At 45.0% G+C, this 24,288-nt stretch overlaps 1 protein-coding gene across 2 annotated transcripts in view; it reads left to right on the top strand.

The window, feature by feature from the left end:
* The window catches only part of IFITM10 (interferon induced transmembrane protein 10), a 46,139-nt gene extending 34,530 nt beyond the window's left edge, over nucleotides 1–11,609 (top strand). For both annotated transcript variants that reach the window (XM_053293113.1, XM_053293120.1), the window contains one exon: nucleotides 10,552–11,609. In XM_053293113.1, the coding sequence (XP_053149088.1) occupies nucleotides 10,552–10,701 (150 nt within the window). In that variant the 3' untranslated portion in view covers nucleotides 10,702–11,609. The remainder of the gene's footprint in view (nucleotides 1–10,551) is intronic.
* Nucleotides 11,610–24,288: the final 12,679 nt, after the last annotated feature.

Genomic DNA, 24,288 nt, shown 5'->3' on the forward strand with positions numbered 1-24,288 from the left:
CACCAAAGGCTACATAATGGAAACTGGATTCCCAGAGGTTTTGTTTTAATTCATTTAATAAATGGCACCTTCTCAGCAAGTCTGGGGATGATTTTGAATTCTGTGCACTCACATAATCTTGCCAGGAGCTTTTGAGAACCATTTGGCCTAAGGAATCTTTGCCCCTGCTACCCATCTCAACTTCTTTGCTTTGTTAAAGCATTACCAGCATAAATACAGTATACCGTATGGAATTGGGGTGGGTGTGTTGTGAGGCTTGGTAACAGTTCCATACAAGTAACACGGATTATTTGAAGTTATTTTAGTTAAAGAGGAGATTTAAAAATGCTTGTCTTGACTCACTTAGTGTAGCACCTACAAAAGAGTATGTCCATAGGAGTACTCACCTCACACTAGCAGCCTTGTCAATTCAACATTGCAAGGTATTTCAGTATCTTGTCAGGTAGGAAGCTGAGACCTTGTGTGTGCTTTGGCTGCTATCAAGAGGTTCTAGTCTGGACAGTTGAGGATGGCCCAGTATCTTCATTTGGCACACACTGCTACGGCCCAGCTTATTGTATCCCTTTTGTGAGAGGTTTTAATTTCATATAGCCCTTTATGACATCTATATCTCAGACCACCTCTCTCCTAACAAGCCCCTTCACTTTTTAAACTTTGGATTCTCCTGCAAATCCTAGGAGAATCCTGAAAACAGTGAGTGGACCCATCTTGGTTGTGGCCCCAGAGGTCTGGAACATGCACCTCTGTAAGATCCACCATTGTTTATTTTTATTTATTTATTTGAAACATGTATTTATTTATTCAGTTTCTATACCGCCCTTCCGAAATGGCTCAGGGTGGTATAACATGCCTTTTATTTAAAGCACTGTTGCTCCCTACGGGACCTCTGGGTTATTGCAAGACGAGGTCCGTTTCTTAGGCACATCCCATCACTTTTTTTGACTGGAGGATTGTGTGGGCTGGGCAGTTTCTTCTTGTTGTTTTCTTTTTAATGCAGTGGTTGGTTATGATTGTTGTTTTAACAATTTTTGCAGTATCTCTCTATATAATTCTCTTAGATGTACCCGTCGCTAATCCCATCCGTGGAAGCTCTTGCGAGAGTTTGCAGGCGAGGGGAGTAGGAAAGGGAGAGGAAAGCTACAACAGCAGGAAATATAAGGCCAACGGACAGGCCAGAAAATGGGCGGGTGGGGAGAGAAAGCAGTGGCAGTTGCAGGGGGGGGGAGTGAAAGTGGTGGGTGGAGACAGTGAAAGCAGCAGCGGGGGGTGGGAGAGAGAAAGTGGCAGTGGCCGGTGGGGGGGGGGGACAAAGCAGTGGCCAGATGGAAAAGGCAGCTGGCCAGAGAGAAAAAACATTGGAAGGGGGAAGAGGAGGGGGAGGGCTGAGAACGAGGAGCTGAAAACGAGGGAGGGGGGCCAAGAACGAGGGAGAACTAGAGGCGCAGATTATCTGCGCCCAGGCCAGCTAGTTACTTCTTACTGTTATAAAGCAAGCTGAATGTGGTAACATAAGGTGGGATTAAAAATGCAGTAAATGAAGTGTAGGACTTGACAGGTGTGGAGGCTTTCCCATTTCTTCTGTGAAAATGGGAATGTTTCCCACACAGCATTCTCATGTGTCCACTAAACATTCCCCTGCCTAGAAAAGAGGCAGCCCCTAAATGTGTGCAGCATTGAGCCCACTGTATTTTATCCCTTTGGTTGCCTTCCCAGGGAGTAACTGCTGCATATATCTTCAGATGGATAGAGTTGTTTCAGGTAAATAGAGGCAGTGGACAGAAGTATTTCACTAGAAATAAATAACTGAGAATCTACCAGAGGTCGTTGGCCTCATGCCCAATTATGGTAATTATTCCACTCACAAATGCTGCAGGAACTTTGTGTGTGCACAACCCTTGGGACAAGATGTCTACACTGCGCCAGGAAAACTATGAATCTTCCTGGTGAGCGTATGATGCCAAGATCTCCTTTATTGATCCTTCTGCAACAGCAGCAAACGGAGAGGAGAGCAACAGCAACACAAAGCTAAATGAGAACAGGAAGAAAGATAGTTGCACCTTGAGAAATGCTGTTGCTCAGAAGTTCTATATAACAAAAACACAGCCGTGTATCTTTTCCCACACATTATACTACAATTGGCATGTCACCAGAATTGCATGGAATTCAAGGGCCTGTTTTCCTAAAAATCTATGCAACACCTATGTAACAGCAAACGTCCCCCAAATTCATCCTCTCAAAATATATGTTTTTGTGTTTGTCATTTTAGCTGCACAGTTATAACAACTGTGTGAAGTCTGGTCACCCTAGGGTGGCCAACCACAAAAGGCAACAGGGCTCTTGTAAGCTTTAAGAATGGTGCTGAAGAGAGAATTTTGCGGGAGCAGCATTTCTCATCCCTGCATGACAAGCTGCACCTCCTTCCTGCACAACTACTAAAGGCACAGAAGCCTCTTTCTCGGGTCACCACAAGGTACCCGCTCGCAATGACTGTGGGATGCCTGGAAGGAAACAGAGACATGTCCTTAGGAGTCCATGGCTGGCAAATTAGCAATTATGGAAAGCAGCAGAGAGATGCCAAGGGTGCAGTGTTTTCGTCCTATGTCAGAGAAAATGCAGCAGCTCCTGCTGCTGCTGCTTGAAATACATTGCCAATGCGCTTGAGGGAGGGAAGAAAAGAGACCTGTGTGAACAGCAGTTGCGGTGACAGGAGGCAGCCTATATTTCTTTAGGATGGGTAGCCAGAAGGACATGTAAAAGGACCCACGGTACTGTCAGCTTGATTAAAGAGTGCCTGCTTTCTCTGTAATAATCCCTACTGACACTATGCACTGTTTCACAAAACACTAAAGCATTCATTGTGCCAGATAATCCACATTAATCTTCAAAACAATGGGAAGTGGGGGAAATAAAGAAATGTGAGAAAAGCGGGGGGGAATGGAAAGGGATGTCAATGATATAAATCAAAAAGAAGGGAGAGCATTCAGTCTGGCATTCCTGGGTGATGTATGCTCTAATATTTTCATTTAGATAGCCTTAATTGTCATCAGCATTCTGTGAGACATTAACAGACTGGTGGCTGTGTGGTTGGCTTGTGCACCACCACCCCCGCCCCGGCCGCCAAAGGTGCTGTGACCTTGTCGCTCCCGGAGACTTGTGCTGGGATTTTGCTTGCCCATCATTGCACAAATCAGACCAGCAACAGTTTTGAAACAGCTTCAGGCCCAGGGCTGACATGAAACTAGACACAGCCTTTTGATGCCCAAGTGGCTGGGAGGGCTGATGTTGAAGACTCTGCTCAATTCTTTCTTAATAGCTGATGACAATCAAGGGAAAGGTATGGATAGAGGAGAAGGGGTGGGAAGGAGAAATAGCAGGGGGAGATTCCAGAAACAAGAAGAGAATGAAACAAAGGGTCATTACCTACACAGTGGGGCAGCAGACCAGTGTTTGCCACTTGCTAGAATGCTATTCTGAAAAGAATACCTGCTGTATGGCACACGTATTTCCAAAGCCATGTTTGTCTCAGTCACATCTTACATGTTTAGGTGCACATCTAAACACTTAAGATTTTAAATCTGGGGAGCTGCTTTATCCTGAGTCAGAGACCACCTAGCTCACTATTGTCACCTGACCAGCAGTGGCTCTCCATGGCAGGAACTTTTATAGTCCTAGATGGGATTGAAGCTGGGACTGTCTACCATTGAGAAATGGCCCCGTCCCCTGGGGAGACCTGTGCTTAATATGTGGTCAATGAAGGGTGCTACTTCACACATGTATGAAGCAGCACTACTCATTGACCACAGCATCAGATGCCTACTAGAACATATGAAGCAGCCATCACTGATGAAACACCACAAACACTTCCATGGAAGAAATTCACATATCCAGTTGGCAGTCACTCAGTGATGGCTGCACTTGGAGGAATGGCTTGAGCTTTTGGATGTGGGAAGGCCCAGTTCAAATCTACAGTTTGTGTCTATAGTCAGCTGTTAAGCTCTTTGGGTGGCTTTGGGCCAGAGACCATCTCTCACCTGCTTCACTTGGGTTGGGATGCCACTTTGAGCTCTTTGGAAGAACGGCAAGATATATACTAATAAGTGGGACTACTGCTTGCTAGTACATTATTTGAAGAGGGTTTTTGCAGAGATTACTGTTAGCACTGTGAGCTATTCACTAGGGATATGTCTGCACTACAGACTCAAACTTAACTGTTAAGGATATTGCTCTAAGGAACTGATTTATAAGTCACCATGTGTACACTGTGGTGCCATATTTTCCCCTGACGATGGATTTCCAGCTGAATTCTCACCAACCTTACAAATCCCAGAGTTATATTCAGAGAGTTATGTGCCAAGATTTTCTTCATGGAAACCTTGCAGAGTAGTACAAATGTACTGAAGCCTAAAATTGCCACCTTTTTAAAGGATAGAGGCTCTGTGTCTTTAACAGTTGTGTACAAAGCAGATATCAACAAGCAAAGCTTTTCTTTTTTATTGAGGCTTGTGGGAAACGTCATTGATTTCTGCCTGCTTCGCAGGTGTTAAAGACAGTTTGCTACAAGTTGGCATCTCTAAAGAACACTTTTTCAAAGAACCAAAACCAGAGGCAAATGAAATCTGGGCAAATGAAATGGTAGGATTTCCACAAGCCTAGTAGTGTTGCTGGTTTTCTTTTCAAAACCTATCCTAATCATGTCAGCATCTAGTCCTGCAGTGAGGTCATTCCTTTAGTGGTGTACAGTGTAGTGTAGTGGTTAGAGTATAGACTGGGAAGACTTAAACTTAAATCTCTGCTCAACTACAAAACTTATTGAGCGATCTTGGGTCAACCTAAGCTATCTTACAGGGTGGTTATGCAGGTAAAATGGAGGTGGGACCATGTATGCTACCTGAAGCCCTTTGAAGGAAAATTGAGACAAAAATGTAATAGATAATTATTTCTGTGTTGGTAATCCATACTTGTGTTTTCACAAAACACAAGGCAGCTTCTTCCAGAAGAGGAAATTATCTCAGTTCAGGATGGAAAGGATTGCATTTGGCAAACGGCAGTATCCATATTGGAAGCTTGGATTTAGTAGATGAATACTCTGGGTCTGCAAACATATTGATCCCCAGTGCATATGCCTTCCCCCTATAATCCCAGGCACTACCACTTATTTTTGCAAATTATAAGTAGAATATATTAGAAAAGATTGCAAATCTTTAACATTATTATTTAATTTATTCAGCATACAGATTTTGAATCTTCTGTCTCATTTGAAACATAGTGCAGAAACAGAAACATATCCCCTCCTATCTTCTCCCCCACTCCTAGCAATATCATTTTTATACTGGCAGCCTCGTAAGAAGAATGCAGATTATCCACCTTTCCAAAGTACTCCAGAGATCTACAGTTAGTGTTCAAGTGAGAAATGCTGATTACCAAAGGCTTGGAAATCTCGATCCTGTTGAGTGATCCTAATGTAGGGAATTGAGTGCTGCAAGTCCTTGAAGGGGCTCTCAACAATGCGCATGCAATCACTCTTCATTATGCAACTATCTCTAAAGGCCAAGCATGTAAACATGTGTACTGAAACCCTGATAGCTACTTCTTTTAGGAAAATGCAGCTGCGGAATGGGACAGATCAGTATATAAATGGTTCCCTCACCTGCTACCTTTCTGCTGTAACACCCCACTGGAAGCCACTGTTTCCTCCCCCTTCGAGGTTCCAAATGTATTTTCCCTTGCAAAAACACATCAATGGGGTGTTGCAGCAAAAGAGCAATAGCTGGGAAACAGTTAAACAGGTCCTTCTCTCGCATTCCTCTGCTGAAGGCCCCAGTACTGCCCCTCCCAGAGCTGCTTTTCCATCTGTGTCTTATTCACCGGTTAATAGATGCATCTGCTAACAGACACATTTTCATATAACATGCAGTTTGGCCCCAAGTCTTGTACACTGCAGTCAACGTTAGCAAGCAATAGATGCTATGCCAGAGAATAGACTACATCTTTCACCAAAGAGGAGTATATCCGTTGCAGAACTGCCTTGCAAGGAGAGCAATGTGGAAGATTCCACATATTTAGGATGCACGGGATGTTGCTCTCTATGGCCTGAAATAAGCTCCAGGCTTTGGAAATTGTTGAGCTAGAATCACAGACCAAATCTGCGGCATTAGTTATTACTGTATGTTCATTAAGCAGTGTCAGCCTCACAAGACAGTAAATGCTGTGGGAGTTATAAAGCAAATCATTTAAAAGTAACTTGCATGAATCACGGAATATTTCTGGAGACGCTTGGTCAATAAAAGCATTTAGCTCTTTCTAGGCAAGGCTCCACTACAGGCTGTTAGGATCTCTATATGTGGCTCACCACTGACATCTGGTGCTTAATTGCATGCATTGCAAGTGGACTACAATTTCTTACTACAATTTTATGGGCGGATGAGAAGACACTACAGCAGTAACCCACTGGAACTCAAATGTCTTTGTCCCCACAGCAAAGACTGCTATGGGCACAAGGTTACACCCACTTTTTGTCCCTTCAGAACACTTCCTCTGTCTCAAGAACCCTTGTCTGGGAATGATGAGCTCCAAAGACTCCAGTCTTTAGTCTCAGCAGATTATGCTGAGGGAGCCAGTGAAACAGGGTGCCCTAACCAACATGGGACTACCTAGCAGAACCCTATGCAGGGTCATCAGCAGCAATCAGGAGAAGCCTCTCCTTCTCAGCACCACCTTAATGTAAGCATGCTTCTGCCACTGAGAAACAGGAGAAGCTGGAGCAATGATAGTGTGTGGTGTCATAGTGGATCTGTGGAAGCAAGTGGGGGCCAACTGCACCTCAAACAAGAGGTGAAGTGACCAGATGCAAAGTAGGATGGGGCTCCTGTGCATTTAATGGTAAATTAAAATTCTGGCAGATGCAGCTTGCCATGCAGGGGTAGGAAAAGCTGCACCTCCACTGACCGTAAAGATGCAGGCATCCAGTTCTCCTTCACCTTTGATTACCCCAGAAGGGAGTGGATGAGGATCCTTTTAAGCCCTGGTGTGAAGCATGGGGGATCAGCCCTAACAACCTTTGGGGAGGAAGGGAGCAAGCCAAGGAATGCAGCAGGCTGCCTTGGCTGTGGAAATCTGCTCCCCTCCCATTGCATGTTCTGCAGCTGAGGCACCAACAGGACTGGCCCGAGGATAATGAGTGTCCTGGCTGAGGAGTGCCTTTGGCACCCCACCCCTGCCCTAATTAGTTTAGTTACCAAGTTGTGTGACTTATGCAGGGTTACAAAAGCGAGTCGCTCGGGTTGGTGCCCCCTTCAGGTAGGTGCCCTGGGCAACTGCCCAGCTTGCTCCGCTCGCCCTTAAGGTTGGCCCTGGGCACCCAAATGTCCAAGGACTGCCCCATGAATATAATTTGCTCAGATAGGATCATTCTGTAGTGCTGATATACACAGCCTTTAATGGAGATAAGACTATCAATATAGTGCTGTGTCAATATCACACTCTTGGTCTCAGACACATTTGGAGACTCAGTATACTGCTGTACACCCAGTATACTGGGTTTGGTGAAATAAATAGCCCTGCTAACTGGGCAAAGAGGCACCTTTTACCATGGTGATTCTCTTTATTTAGCAGGGGGAGAGTAACTGGCCCTATCCACCCCCAGCACAGTACCTCCAGAGACTGTTGCTGGTGTCTATCTTATGTTTCTTTTTAGAATGTGAGCCCTTTGGGGACAGGGATCCATCTTATTTGTTTGTTATTTCTCTGTGTAAACCTCCTTCAGCTATTTTTGGAAGGGTGGTATAGAAATCGAAATAATAATAATAATAAATTATAACAATAAATAATAATAATAAAAGAAAGACCCTTAAATAGGGCATGGCTTCAAGACTGTAGTGGGCAGCAAATGAATTTGGACTGGTGCACAGTCAGAGCATTGGGCACAATATCTGTAGCAGACCTATGTAGCTTATAACCCACCAAGCCGAATGTAGCCCACTGGGCAAGTATCATGGATTGCAGGAGGTTAATAAGCCTGTTTTTCCTGCCTGGGACTGCAAAAACAGTGGGGTGGTCAACCACAATACACAGTGGGTAGCTGTATGCTGCTTTATGAGTTACAAGCGTTACTGCTCATTTATAGTGTCCCCCCCCCCATGCATTTTAAATCATAATGACACATAATTGGTGTGCATTGTGATCACACATCAGTTAAGTGATTCACATGCGCTCAGGAAGTGTCTTCTTTTTTGCAGGCTGGAACAACACCAAATTTCCCTAATCAAGTCTTCGCTTTTATAGTCTTAGCTTTTATAGGAAAGCACTTATCCAGATTACAGTGAGGTGCCTGAAGCGCCAAAAGGAGGTCTGCAGTGAGAGTAGGTTTGACCCACTCTCCCCGCAGACGATCCCTTACCCTTCCTCTGGCAGACAGATCACCCGCCTAGATGAGCTTGCCTGCGGCCCTCCCACACCTGGCCTGGCAGCTCCGGGGGTCAAGTGCAGGGAAGCGTCGCCACAAGGTGCCCCACCCCCCAGGAGCCCCAATAATGAACCGTGCAAGTTCCACAACCATCACCATGTATAGGGCTGAATAACTTACATGAACAGCTTGGATGACGCAGTGGAATCTTGTAGCCAGTTGGTTGCAGTGTCCTCGTAGACTTGGCATTTTTGGCAGGTATCGCCAGTAATGCCATCTGCATAGCAGTCATGATCCCTCCCCAACCTAGTCTTGAATGGTGAGGTCCCCCTTCTCATGTTCTGTGCTTTGCTTGTTAAGGAAGATGCTTTATGATCATTCCCATTGGCCTAATTCAGTTAGAGGCATTACTGGCAGCCCCCACCCCACCCCCAAGCAGCCACGGCAGACACACGATCACTTAGCCTGGTTTTGGACGGGCTACTTAAGAGGGCTCACCACCGCATGGCTGCTGGTGGTTCTCACACACAGCGGGGCTGAGCTTTCCTAGCTCGGTTTTCGCTGCTCGTGAGAATAGCTTCAGTGGGTATCATCCACAGTGGCACACAAAAAACAAAGACCAAATGGAAACAGTTTTCTTCCCGCCACCTCCCTGCAGCCTTCAGAGCCCCCAGAAAAGTCATTCCATAGGGATCTAGGGACTGTTGGCAATTGCATTGCTGAGAGTCCTTAGACCTATGGTTTGCTGCACCAGTGGCTGCAGACGAGGGGAGAGAAAGGCAGAGAAAGGCATCTCTGCACAGCTTCCAGAGTCATCCTCTCCCCATGCCGCCACTGGCACATCATCCCACACTATGCCAAGGGTCCCTCAACCCCGGGAATGGCTTCTTGGCTGCAGGGAGGAGAACGGGAAAGGGAGAACTGCTTCCACTAACTCTTTATTCCTCACACACCACTGTGGCTGCTGCCCTTTGCCATTGTTAGGTATGTCGCTGCTCCAGAATCTGCTGCTTGACTGTTCCAGCCTTAATTACACAAACGATGTGCAGGTTCCTATATCAGATGATCCTGTTGAAGATGAAAAATGCATTCTAGCTGCAATGTCTATAGGCTGAGCGGCACTGGATCTGCAGAAGACCTCCATTAGCCTAACCCCATTAATATTAATATACTGTAAGCTCTGTAAGTGGCCTCTTACCGCAGTGGAATCCTGTGCCAGGTTTTACACTCCCAACCTCTGAAAGGGACTATTGCTGTCTCACTAGCACAAGTAGGATACAAACACAGCTGGGCTGGTGACAGCATTCCCAGTCCCAGTGTCCATACCCTGAGCAGGAGCCAACAGGCTCAGTCACAATAGCCTTCACACTCTGAACTGTATTCTCCTCGGCTGTAACACGTTTTACTCAGAAGGAGCTGTGGAAATTAGCCTGGATGCAATCATGCTGCAAATACCTAAAAGAGTGCTGTCTTGCCGAGCCTGATGGCTTTCTCAGAGTGCTAAATGTTTAGCAGAAAGAACAGATATCTGGGTTTCATGCTTAGAGCTCTGGATCCAGAGTGGCAGGCTGACAGATGTCAGGGAGGTGAAAGTTCTTGACTAGGCACAGATTGTTCCCTCCTCCACATGATTCTCCATTCATCCCCACCCCACCTTTGTTCCTGTAATTTGCATCTTACCTAAACAGATTTTGCAACCAGTGGGTAGGGCAGAAATGCAGTTACATGAGGGGAAGTAGCTGTTGCTCTTGGGCAAGCACAACGTGGCAGTTTGCACCTCTCTGTCCCATCATTCCCAGGCTGCTCACTCACCTGCTCCCTTCACCATCACTAGCCCAATTGTCGCACTCTTTCCCCAGCCTGAAAGAGCACAGCAGCACTTTCCTGAACCTCAAAGCTGAAAGAGACAACCAATCCTGCGATGCTCTTCCTAGCCAGAAGAAATGATGCTGCAGTGGATATGATGTCATTGGAACAAATGCTAGGGATTTCCACCACTCACGGTGTTGGGTCCCAATAAAGAGCACCTGGGTCCCAATAAAGAGAAGGGGGCAGGGCTTGTGGAAGTCACATGCCTTTGTTTTAGGACTTTAAAACGATCCCTATTAGTTCCATTTTTTACATATCCCCAAACATTTTTCTTTTTCCAGGTTCGGGATAAGAAGCTTCTCAATGACCTGAATGGTGCTGTCGAAGATGCCAAGACGGCCCGTCTTTTTAACATCACCAGCTCGGCACTAGCCACCTTCTGCATCATCCTGGTCTTCATCTTCCTACGATATCCGCTCACCGACTACTAGAAAGTGGCCAGCAGTTGCTGCCCAAATTCCTCCGTGCCAGAAGCTGCCACTGAGTTTCTTCTAGAAGGGACGCAAACTAACAAATCCCCACCACAACTCCCTCCCAATGGCAAAAGCCACCCCAATCAAATCAGAGAGGCAATCAGGACTCCTCCCACACTCTCCCATGGCCTGACTGGTATGCGAACTTCTGTAGCAGAGAGTTTTACTTTTACATTTTGTATACAAAATATTTATTTTCATGATAAAGAAATAGGGTTTGATGGTGAGATTGAAATTCGGCACAGATTAACCAAAGGGCTTGGTGAACTACAGTGGAGGAGAAATTGAGATGATACAGGGTCATCGGTGATCCCAAGATGAAGGTTATGTGACCGGCCTGAGTGCGAAACTGAGAGGATGTGGCTTATGGCCCTATTGGGCAAGATTAACTGCAGACCACTTTCTGGATCTACCAAGAAGCCTGTACACAGTTTCAGAGCTCAAGAGAGGGAATGGAGAAAAGATTGCTTGCTGCTAAGAGATAGGCATGGCCTTTGCAGAACCTTATCAGTTGCAGTCAGATGGCTTTCAAGTTCTTTCCTTCTCCCTGCCCCACTCTGAGTCCCCAACACCCACAAACACACATCTTTGCAGTATACATTTTACCTGTTTTCAAATTTATTTGATTGAAGCCCATAACTGCTTGCAAAAATGTTAAAAAAAAACCCACCAGGAAATTTGGATTCTAGACTGTTTACACTAGCCTTGTCTAGTGAACCCTGACGCCTTCCAGGGTAAATCCCAGAAAAGTTTTAATGGTCTTCTTTGGAACCTCATGGAAACACTGAGAATGTAGACAACTTACAAAAAATTTACATAGATCCTGTATCTCTGTCAACTTTAAATAAAAATACCTCTAACCATCAGATACTGTATTATTGTGCAGATCATGTGCTTCAGTCAGCAGCAAGGGAAAGCAGGGCTTTTAAGTTACTGGACTATATTTAGCAAAACAACCCTCTCTTAAACGTATCCGTCACTAATCCCATGCATGGCAGCTCTCGTGAGAGTTTGGAGAGCTGCTGGATAGTGATGGGGACAGGCAGGGGGAAGAAAATGGCAGCAGCCAGCCGGCGGGCCCAGGAGTTAACGGCTGGAAAAACAATGACGGCACTGGCAGGCAGAGAAGGCAGGGGTGGGCATAGCCTAGCTGGCTGGGTGGGGGAGAAGCCAGAAAGTGGCGGCAGGGGGGTGGGGGTGGAGAGAGCTGGCCAGCAAGCCACGGGGGGTGGGGGGAGAGAAAAAGGCAACGTCGGGTGGGGGGGTGGGCCGGCCAGAGGCGCAGATGCTCTGTGCCCAGCCCAGCTAGTTCTGCTTAAATAGCACTAAAGTATGTATATGTCACACTGTAAAGGTAAATGGTCCTCTCAATTTGTCTAAGATAGAAACACTAATCATCAGTTAGTATGCTTATAGATCAATTATATCATTTACTTGATTTATTCCTCAGAAAAATATACTTTGTTGGACAATAGAACTGACCCCTCTAAATGCAATGGAAACCCTGCACCAAATTTCTTTTAGATACTTTTTTTCCTAAAATGAAGTACAACCATCATTGCAACTCCTCAGCTATTGATACATATGTGTAGCCCAAGCCATGTGGACCCTCTGGTGAAATCAAACTACCACTTTGGTGGTGTTCCATATGCCATCCGTGTCCATCTCCTTATCCTGACCTTGTCTCTTGTCCAGGGCCATGCTCTCCTCAGCCTCTTTCCTTCACCTAAAAGGGGGTCTTTGATTCATGGTTCATTAGCTTGCCCAAATAACAACGGCCCTGCTGGATCTGGCCCTAGGCCCACCTAGTCCAGCATCCTGTTTCACACAATGGCCCACCAGATACCACTGAGAAGCCCACAGGCAAGAGGTGAGAGCATGCACCCTCTCCTGCTCTTGCTCCCCTGCAACTGGTATTCAGAGGCATCGTGCTTCTGAAGCTGGTGGCCACCAGACTAGTAGCCACTGATAGACCTGTCCTCCATGAATTTGTCTAAACTTGACAACTGCCAGAAAATATTATTTCTCACTGGAAGTAATTGGAACTGACGTCCTGTAGTTCTTGGTGTGGTGTGTGATTGTTTCCCCCTTCCTTATCTAAACCACAGCAACTAGGTCCCAGTGCGTAAGCTATCCAAATGGCACTTATGCCACTTCTGCATGGCTGAACTCCACATTGCTTTGGTAATGTATGAATAGCTAAATCATATAAGAGAGGTGGAGTCAGATGCCCACATCAGTGCAACACCTCATTTGGAACCAGTAGAGCTGGTATGGGGACATATCATGTAATTATGCTTTTATTATTTCATATATTACTGAATGGCATGGCATGCAGCCACAGAGAATCATCAGCCTTGCCAATGTACACATTGCCAATGTGTAATGTATTAATCAGGCCTAGCACAACAGCTGGTGAGAGGTCAGACCACAACTATCACCATGTATAGGGCTGAATAACTTACATGAACAGCTTGGATGAAAAAGTAGAATCTTGTAGCCAGTTGGTTGTAGTGTCCTTGTAGACTTGGCATTTTTGGCAAAAGTCCACTTTGTTCAGTATCGCCAGTATTGCCATCTGAATAGCAATCATGACCCCTCTCCAACCCAGTCTTGAATGGTGAGGTCCTCCTTCTGGTGTTCCATGCTTTGCTTTTTAAGGAAGACACTTCATGATCATTCCCATTGCCCTAATTTATTTAGAGGCACACCATAGATTTCACTGGGCCAACACTGCAATTGTTTACAAATACTGCTTGTGAAATTTTGCTTCAGACATAGTTTATTCTTCTGAGCAGGTGAAGAATGAAAAACCTACCAAATGGAACCCAAAGCAGGATGTAGCCAAGTGGTGAAATCACCTGTTTGCTATGGGAGGAAAGGGAACTTGAATGGATTACAGTGTGAATTGGCTCTTAGTTTTAGAAATCACTTCCTATTTCTGAATCTTGCTGATGAAAAGCTTTTTAAAGAGCACATTATTATTGTTAGTCACATATACATCTTCTCTCCCTTGCTTTGAACATGGACTTAAATAAAGTAACAGGCAGCTGTGCTTCAACGAATTGAAAGAAATCAGATACATAACAGACAGGGAGTAGCACCACAGGCATTGACGAGTCAGCAGAATGGAGGAACTGATACACAGCCGGCATACAGAGTAGTATGATGTGACAGATTAGGTTAGAGATAACAGCTTCACAAATAGCTTCACAAATTTCCAAATTCCATGTTGGCAAAATGCAAGGACTGGGGCTTAGAAAAATATAAAGTAATTGAGACTTTGCCTCTGAATAGTTGTCCTCATGCATTCACACACTCTCACTCTCACTCTCTCTCTCTCTCTCTCTTTCTCAAGGACAGACAGCAAAGAAATTAAACATGTATCTAAATCTCATTAGATCAATGCGGTATATACCCAAATACTGGCAGCATCTACATACCATCCAACATTTAACTGATTAATATCTAGGTGTGCCTGTGAATGTGTAGAAGGTGTGACCATGCAATCTGGACAGTGCCATACCATTCTGGCTACAAGTATGCCACAAAGGGAAAGCAGAGCACATTATTCCAGATTATCAAAGAAGATGAGCCAAAAACATACTCTCCCACATTTTGTTGAAATGAGATGAAAAAAGGGATACACACATAACAACCAACCCTCATACCAAGGACTACTGCCTGAGCTCCCCACACTATTACACAGCTGCTGAAGACTGGATCCCACCTGCCAGGACAAGACACATAGTGCCTTAGGCTGTTGACACACGTAAGTACACGTGAGATATGATGCAGCCATGCCACCCTCCAAGAGACTCAGTTTTTAGAGACTCTGGGGAGGGAGCTGAATCCTGAAGAATGACAGCTCTAGCAATTCTTGTGAAAAAAATTGAACAAAACCTCCTCAAGAGGGGGCGGGGAGGGACAGTGATTCCCAAAAAACAAGGAAGTGGGGGAGGGACAGTGATTCCCAAAAAACAAGGAGCAGATTCCCCCTAACTGGGAGAATGCCTGGTAAACAGGGCCAATTTGAGCCTATGCATCTAAAAGATGCATGACTGGAATAGAATACAGATTGGCTTGCACCAACGTAAGGACCATGGGGCAGCTCTCTCCTGCTCTCCTGCATTGCAATCCTATTCGAATGTCTTATTACCTCGTAGGCTTTTGGCAGCATACAACAACCTCTGCATTCATTTTGATGGAAGAAGCAGATCTACACATTTCTTTGCACAAATGGATGTGCTTCTGCTGGAATGAATGGAGCTGACTTGGGCACAGAGAATCCATGTGCATCCATGCACACACCCATTTCTCAACCAGAGGAACAGCCTACATGTTAGAATGTGCTAGGAATTGAACAAGATAAACAGGATCTGTTTTGCGTCGCAGAAACTGGCAAGTCTTCCCCTGATGGGTTGCAAACTTTCCCCAGGGAGAAATATTTGAGCCTGAGAGATGTGAAGAAAATCTATTGCAATGTGGCTGTTGCTGTTAGATTTGCTCTTCCCACTGCCTTGCATATTTCTGTTTTACTGCTCCAGTGATCTGAAAACCTTTCTTGTCTGATTGCTTGCTCCATTTGTCAAGGTTAGCATTTTGGAGCCTGAGGAGCAACAAGATGCAAGCTTTGATTTGTGATTTCATTTGGATATAAATTTCCCCCCAGCCCTTGCCTTCTGCTCTGCAGTCATGGGTGTGTTTGCAACAGAAGCTGTTGTTTTCAGTATATTGATTGGCAGAGGAAACTGGCTCCACTCTCTCCTCTGTAGCCATTGCTGCTGTTCGCACTCCTGTGTACAGAGAACAGGAACAAGCCGCTTGTTCATTACAAAAGGTCACCATAGAAATATATCCGGATGGAGGAGGAAGTGGAGGGCTGCAGCCCAATCTGGTTTGCAACTAGTATATCATCATTTGCACTACTAGGGCAATTCCAGTCCAAGGCCCGCTTACACATATTACTTTCCCTGATACAGTTGGAATCATTTTTGGTGGGGATTCAAACCAGCAATTCAACAGTCTTCGGCCCTTTACAGAAAGCCTTCCACAGCAATTGTGCCCTTCCTTCCACCCACCTGTAGTACAAACTACATCATCTTCCAGGGCTTAATTTTGTGCCAGGTTTCAGAACCAGCTGCCCGTAATCCAGGAATTTGCAACGTTATAAAGAAGGAAAGAATCCCTGAGCATATGCAGAGTGCTGCTCTCTCATCACCTATCTGCTACCTGCCTACCTAACTGCAGTCTACCTCCATACACTTGAAATTAAAGAACAGGGTTTTCAGGGCAGCATTAACTCCAGCATTTTACCAGGAAAGCCATTTCAATGGGGAACAAAGATATTTCAGCAGGGAGTTATCCAGATATGGCTTCATGCTGTGGGGTATCCAGCTGTTTAATTGAGGTGATTAGCTGGGCTGTTCACATAGGGTCAGTTCCTCTCCACATTCTTTTTCCACAGCTTGCTCTGGTTTTTTTCTCCAACCAATCACATCCCAAGAGGAGGTGAGAGACGCCTCCCTTCATTATTATTATTTTAGTTTGATGGTTGGTGTTCCGCAAGATTGACTAGTAAAAAAAAAGAACACTTAACCAGATCCTGCCGAATCTGACCTAAATCTTTGCTGATTTTTAAATGAACTTGCCTTTGTGACTGCCTTAATCACCTCATGTCCCCCAACCGCCAGACCATTTAAGAGGCCATGGAAGTTTAAAGTAGAAATCATTGCTTTCTCTCTTGTGATGATGAAAAATGCAGCCTCATGGAATCAGCTCAGACACAAAGGGCTGAGGTTACATCGAACCTGTAGTCTCCATTGTTAAGCTTCCAGGCATCCTCCAACAACATCTGCATATGTAAGGCCTGGTAAAGGGGAGTGAATGTTGCCAACAAACAAACGTTTCTTACATCAAGAAACAGGTGTGCAGAGGAGGCTTGGCTTTCCCTTGCATCCATGCCCATGGAATTCTCCACTGAGATGAGTGAAACAGAGAGCAGAATCTCCCCCTCTCTAACACAATAATGGGTTACTGATAACCAAACAGTAACCTGAATTTGAACACTTGTGACAGAATTTGTGCTGCTGAAGTTTGTTTATGGACTGAAATGGAGGGAGGCTGGCTTTGGGAGCAGGCAGGCAAGGCTTAACGCCTCCTCTTCTGATCCCCAGCAAAAGCCTCTTCTGAGCTGAACGTGCTTTCTGAAGCTGATTGGTGCCACTTGAAGTTTTTTTGTGTTTTTTTTTTAAACCCACAAAAGTGTGAGTTTTGAAAAAAGCTGAATTATTGGCAATGACTCCTCCACATGTCACAGGACAAGCGTCAGGGCATACCAGAAAGCTTGTTTGTTTTTTGTTTTTGTTTTTAAAAAGCCACTGCAAATAGAGGATTTTCTTTACCCCGGACATATTTCAGACTAAGCTAGAATGTGCAGCAATAATTCGGGGGGAAGCAGAACCATGTGTGAACTGGTCCCTGATAGCCTGCTGCAACTTCGGGATAAATCTAGCTGATATCTGGACTCGCACCCTCCATTCTGGAGCACATGCAGACTAAAAGCCATGTGTGTAAAAGTCCTAGGAAAGCACAATTCACAGCAAGCCTCAAATACTTGCTCTTGGATATATTCAAGATTAAGTTGCAAAACAGCAATGAGCTATTTAAGAGCATTTGCTGTAACTGTTTCTTTCTCTTTTTCCGGTTCATGAAAACGATGGCAATGTTAGCAAAGTAGCTGGAGGCACAGGCTGAACAGTCAGCTTCCTTTACATAGGGTTTTTTGACCATTTGGCAAGAATAGCTGCTGCACAGGCCCATTTGATTGTTTCTAACAATAGCCGCCCACAATGCCCACAATCCAACATAGAGTTAAACTGCAATCCAATGTACACATACATGGGAGTATGTCCAATTGAACTCAGTGCGACGCGCTTCTGAGTGGACACGTGTGGAATAGCAGTCTGGCATGCTTGAGCGGACTCATTTCAAAGGACTGGAATGTGCCAGTGTGGGGTTTGCAGCCAGGGAACCAGCCAGAGATACGAGTACTCCTGTGGGTCTAACCCATGGGGTTGGATGGCGGTAACTGCCCTTCCTCCCCGGTCTCTACAAGCAACAACCAAGACAGAGCTGGGGAAAGAGCATAACATGGCAGAGGAGAGCAACTCGAGAGCAAGAAGCAGAAAAATAGCAGCAGGAGAATGGGTAGATACCAGCATGGAGAGAGATGTGGCTGTATGTACACTAGGACAAGAGATGATGGGTTATATGTGTACATATTAGGCAGAGAGGCTAATTCTACTTCTCTGAGATCTGGGGAGAGTATAGGGCTAACAGGGTCTCTAACAATTGGGGGGGGGAACCATCTTGAAGCATCCTGTGGGCAGAACAAGAGGCTGTATGGAAAACATGACATTCGCAGCCCAATGCTCCTCTTGAAAAGCTAATCGGAGTATATAGGAACATAGGAAGCTGCCATATACTGAGTCCGAGCATAGGGCCATCTAGCTCAGTATTGTCTACACAGACTGGCAGCGGCTTCTCCAAGGTTGAGGCAGGAATCTCTCTCAGCCCTATCTTGGAGATGCTGCCAGGGAGGGAACTTGGAACCTTCTGCTCTTCCCAGAGCGGCTCCATCCCCTACGGGAAATATCTTATAGTGCTCACACATCATGTCTCCCATTCATATGCAACCAGGGTAGAGTGAGAGAAATGCTTAACCTTTCCTCCACCCAACAGTTAACCCCTGCAAGTATTCCCTGACTCGAACGTTTTCAATCAGTACCCTCCCCCCGCCACCCTCCACCTGCCCCATACGCACCATTGGCACTAATCCTGTGGTTCTGGGGGATAAGCCTGCAGGCAGTGGGTGGGGCAGGAACAGCCTGGGGTGTGTGTGTGTGTGTGTGTGTGTGTGTGTGTGTGTGTGTGTGTGTGTAAATCCTTTCTCTTGCTGGCTGATCCTCCTCCCCTGCCAGTGTTCTTGGCCCCTGCATTTTCTTTGCCTTACGCCTTGCCCGGATCAGGAAATCCAAGCATAATAAGAATTCATGCATACATAGTAGGTCTGCAGGATGCTACTGGGACAGCCCTTTCATTGCTAATTGTTCAGTTATTTCAGCAACAATGCCTTCATAGAGCTAGAAAGATCGAAACAGCTAAACACAATAGAGTGGAGAAAAGTATATTCCTGAAAACATAATTAAACATCACCTTGTTCAGCCTCTTTCAGAAAGTGCACTTTTGTTCTCTATAGCCACAATACCTTGTGAAGAACTTCCCAAGCATTCAACCTGAGAAGACATAATGACAGGTTCTGTATAAGAAATCACACTGGAAACCACTCTCTTATCATTACTCCTAGCATACATTACTTCATATATTACTCCTAGCAGATATTCTTCCTCAGTATTATTGTTATTATTCAAAAAGCTATTTTCCATTACCTCACTGCCATTTTCTCCAAAGCACCTTTATTACATTTCTCAGTTGCACATGAACCCAGAATTTGAAGCCTCTGCAGCTTTTCAAAATTCTTGGCATAACAAAAAAATATACTGTATATATTTATAAAGAGGAACAGAAGATAATTGATAGTGTCCTTTGAATGTTTACTCAGCATACAATAATGCTAAGATTTAATTATAAATTGGACTGTCCCACTTGCCCTAGAGCTCACCAAGGTGTGGTTTAGGGAATGTACTCCTGTGTCTGTTTGTCCATGCCCCTGGCCACATCCAGAAGTCACAATTTTGTGAGGACAAAGCATCAGCAAGTGCCTTGAGCTTATGTGATCCACCTACCCTTCCTCCTTCCCTTACACTCAATGGGAGATGATTAAAAGCTTCCTTTCATAGTTCTGAACCAATACAGTTTCTGGAGAACTGTGGTTTGTTCAAAACCACAGTTAGTTCACAGTTAGTTCACAAACTTGGTTTACAATCTGGTGTCGCTCTAATTGGTTTACAAACTGGTATCGTTCTAACGGGTGCTAATTAAGCAGGGGTGGTATTCCGTGACTTTGAAGATCAATTATGTGCCCACTGCCCAGCCCAGTTACTGAGGCCGACAATGCTACTAGTCTGGAGAGGCATCAGTAGTAACTGATGAAATGGCACAAGTTGGACGTTAAGCGATGTCTTAAGGTCTATATTAGACGCTCAGCCTCATTCAGATTGTCAGACGCTCTGTTTGCATTCCATGGGGGTCCCAGATTCCTCGACCACTATTGCAACATGGATTATAGCGTGTATATCAATGGCCTACGAGATTCAGAAGTTGAGGCCACCAACGCATCTCTCTGCACATTCTACTAGAGCAGCAGCAGCCTCGGTGGCGTTTTCCACCAATGCACCAGTTGAAGAGATCTGCAAGGCGGCCAGCTGGACGTCGCCTTCCACTTTCACCAAACTTTACAAGATCGAGGATTTCGCGTCTGCCCGGGCAACCTTTGGCAGATGGGTCTTGCAACAAGTTCTTCCTCGCTAGTAGACCAGAGTGCTCCCACCCGAGTTGGACAGCTGTGGTATGTCCCATGAGATGTCCCTGGCCTCAGCAACCGAGAACGGAGCATTGGTTTCACTTACCGTGAAGGCTTCTTCTGGTTGCTGGGGCCAGGGACATCTCAGCCCACCCAGTTGTGATTTTGCGCTCTGGTCTACTTCTGTTGAAATGGTGGAGACTGGCATTTAGTTCTACAGTTGGTTGCTCCACTCTGTGATTCTGGAATGTTTAAACCTGTTTATTCTGACCTGCTGTTTTCTACTGTTTTGTATTGCCTTTGTCCTCTTGAAAAACTGGTTTTTCTGGTTTGGTTCGAATCCAAAGTGGATTCGAACTGGACTGGTTCAATTTTGCCTCCCTCTGGACCGGCATTCAGCTTGAATTCAAGTTGGTTTGAGCGGGGAAGGGGGCTTCCCTAAGTGTGATATTAGTTAGTAAAATCAATAATCAATGTTTATTTCAATCAAAGATCAGTTAGTAAAATCTAAGTACTTACTCCCGGCAGTGGCTGTGGTGGCTAGAGCGGGGGTTGGTCTGGTGTCCGAAGGGGACTGTGGTGGCTCCCCCTGTCCCCACTGGGCTCCCCCCGAATCTCCCGGGTCTGGTTCAGCGCATTTTGGTCCCAATTCGTCCCTCTTCATGTGTGCAGTGCCCTTGTTTTTGGCCTCTGTGCATGGGCACATGCTATTTGCATGACCAGGCAATTGGCCAGTGTGCATGTGCGGAGGCCAAAAACATGTCTGCCACGTGCACGCAGAGGGCCAAACTGGGCCCAGGAGATTCGGGGAGAGACCGGTAGGGGTAGGGGAAGCCACTGCAACCACCACCAGGAGTAAGTAATCCCACCTTGGGATTGTTTTAACGAAAGACAGTATCCAAATTTAACAATAAATAAATTAAAAATAAATTACTTTGATTTTACTAACTAATATAACACTTAGGGAAGTCCTGCCCCTTGAACTGGGCCCAAACCAGCCCAAGTGGTTTGTCTGTACCTCAGAACAAACCGGACCTGGTTTTGTCCGGGGTTGAGCCTTCAAACTGAACTGGTTCAATTTTGAGCCAGTTCGCACACCCCTATTAGGCACTGCAATCCCAATATATGCAATATATGATGCACTCATCACGCACTCATGCTTTGTCTTGGACTTTCAGTTGAACATTGGGCTAGGGAGGGATTCATCCAGGCAGACTTTTAACAGGTGAAGTTTCCCTAACCACTTCCTAGAGATGCCCCTAATGAATTCATACCTGATGCATCTCTGATCAAAGCAAAGTGTAGGTGCTTGGAGCCTAATTTCTAAAGCCAACATCGTATACTAGATTGTACAACGTTTTACAGTTTATATTGTACAGACGTTAAGATGGACACCTTAACTGGCAATTTCCATTCTTTTTTAGAACACAAGTAAAAATGTAAAGCATCTTAACTCTCATCTCAAACTGAAGGTTTTTAGATTACTTAATTTAAATTTCCACACCCCACCCCAAGTCTGCAGATTATAATTTCTATTATAATTGCACTGTGGAATGTAGTTGTGCAAATGACCCAGATACTTACAGAACAGTCGTTTGTGATATAATTTGTGACCAAAATACAAGTCCCTCACCATGCTATCAAATTTCATTAGTTAGTTAGTTAATTCATTAGTAAGCCATGCCACTTCTTGAATCATTTATTTAAAAATCATTTATTTTGTGATTAGTTTTTTGAAGGCTGGGCTACCCTGCTGCACAATTAATGCTTCATTCCATTGTGATAAAAATAATGAATGACAAAAGATTATTTTGCCACGAGACCCAATGTGAAGCATTTAAAATAATTTGTATTTATTTTATACACTTCATCTCCTGGTGTCAAGTGTAAAATCCAGAAGAAGGAGTTGTGGCACACAAGGACCAAGCACTGAAGTAGAATCAGAAAGTTGAGGCAGTTCTTGTCTGTCAAACATAAGGGTAGCAGGTGCCACACCGGTAGAGCAGTGGGGAGTGGACCTGTAGCTGCAGAGGAAAAAAAAAAAAATCTGGTTTCAGATTGGCACCCTCTGAGGTGGCAATCTGGAGAACTTTCTTGAGTGTGCTCATGAGCCTCTCAACTTCCCCATTGACCTGTGGCCAGTACGGTGTGATTTTTTAATGTTTGAAACCTAGATAGCCTGGGAATTGAGCAAACTGGGAGCGCTGAAAAGGTAGTCCATTGTAACTTTTGAGAACAGCTGGTAGGCCACACGAAGAGAAAACCTTATCCAATTTGGAATTACAGTATTAGCTGAAGTAAGTATTAGCTGGTAAGCATTTCCACCTCTGGAAAATGGCTATAGTCATCAATGACAACCAACAGATGCTCACCATTGGGGAGATCACAAAAATCAACACTGACCTCCACCCATGGTGAGGAAGGAAGAGGAACTGCAGCCTGGTACAGAGAGCAAGACTGCACACATTGTCCAGCAAGGAAATCAATTCCAGGAAACTATACTTTCTCTTGTAACAATGCTTTGGTTTTCACCACACTTTGGTGACCTTCATGGACTAAATAAATGACATGGTTCCATAGAGCCCATGGAATAACCAGCTGAGTGCCCCGAAGGAGGAGATAGTTGTCTGTGATAGTAAGTTCATCATGCACATTGGCAAAGGATCAAATGGTGACTTGTGCCTCAGAAGTCAAATGTGCTAAATCATTCAAAAGTGCTTTCCATTGACCACTGTGAATAGTCTTAAGGACAATCTGGAGACAAGAGTCATCATGTATAGCAGTCTCTATCTCCTACCAAGAGAGAGCTTTGGGAACTGTGTGGGAGAAAAGAAAGTTGACATGTGCCTCTGCCTTGGTTGTAGTGTTGTGATCAGAAGCTGTTCTGGAAGTAATCAGCTGGATTATCTTTACCTGAGTAATAGATGACCCTGTGGTCATATCCGTGCAATTTGAGCATCCAGTGTCCAATATGCACTGGAGGTTGAAAGGATGGGTGGTTGAACATAGGTTCCGGAGGCCTGTGATCAGTTATGACTGTGAAGGGACAGCCATAAATGTATAACTGAAAATGAGAACATGCCCAGGCAAATGCAAGTGTCTCCCGCTCTGTTTGAGAACACCGTCGTTCTGTGGGTGAAAGAGCTTTGCTAGCATACTCTATGACAGAAATATTGCCACATTGATCTACTTGTGTGAGGACAAACCGTGGCCACCAAAAGTTCAGTCTTTTTGTTGGGGTCAAAGTGTGACATGACAACATCACTTGAAAGAGCATTCTTGAGCTCTGTGAAAGCAGTTTGATGTTCAGCCAACTATTCCCATGGTTGGTCTTTTTTCTTTTGTAAGATCCCCGAGAGGCTGGGAAATTGTGGCAAGCCACAGGATGAATCTGCCACAATAATTTGCAAGGCCCCAAAGTGTATGAACTTCAGTGGGAGTGGTGGATACAGCAGCATTGTGTATTGCCATTACCTTTTGGGGGTCAGCAGAAATTCCATCTTTGGAAAAGACATAGCCCAAAAACTCCAAGGTAGTTTTTTTTAAAATTTTCATTTGCTCTGGTTAAGAGTAAGATTACTCTCCTGCAGACACTGCAAGACTGCACTAAGACGAGAATCATGCTCCTCTTCTGTGGTGTCAAACACCAAAATCTCATTATTGATATCGAGCATACCTGGGAGTCCAGCTAGCACTTCACAAACCGTATTCTGAAATATTTCTGCAGCAGAAGAAGTGCTAAAACTGAGGCTTTTGTAGCGGCGAAGGCACACGAGTTGAAAATGTCATGATATATCTGGAATCAGGATGGAGTTCAAGTTGGTGGTAACCAGCAGTAAGATCAATCCTGGAGAAAAATATGGTTCCTTTAAGATCAGCAATGATGTCATCCACAGTGGGAGTAATGTATCTCTCTCACTTGATGGCTCAATTGTGTCCACACATATCCTGATTTTGCCCGGCTGTTTAGGTTTTTGGGCAACAGGCTGTTTAGGTTTGGGGGCAACAACTATGGGGGAGAACCATGGTGTAGGGCCATGCATGTGCTTGACAATATCAAG

This window comes from Hemicordylus capensis, chromosome 1 (assembly GCF_027244095.1).
Source record: "Hemicordylus capensis ecotype Gifberg chromosome 1, rHemCap1.1.pri, whole genome shotgun sequence".
In the NCBI taxonomy this organism is placed as follows: domain Eukaryota; kingdom Metazoa; phylum Chordata; class Lepidosauria; order Squamata; family Cordylidae; genus Hemicordylus; species Hemicordylus capensis.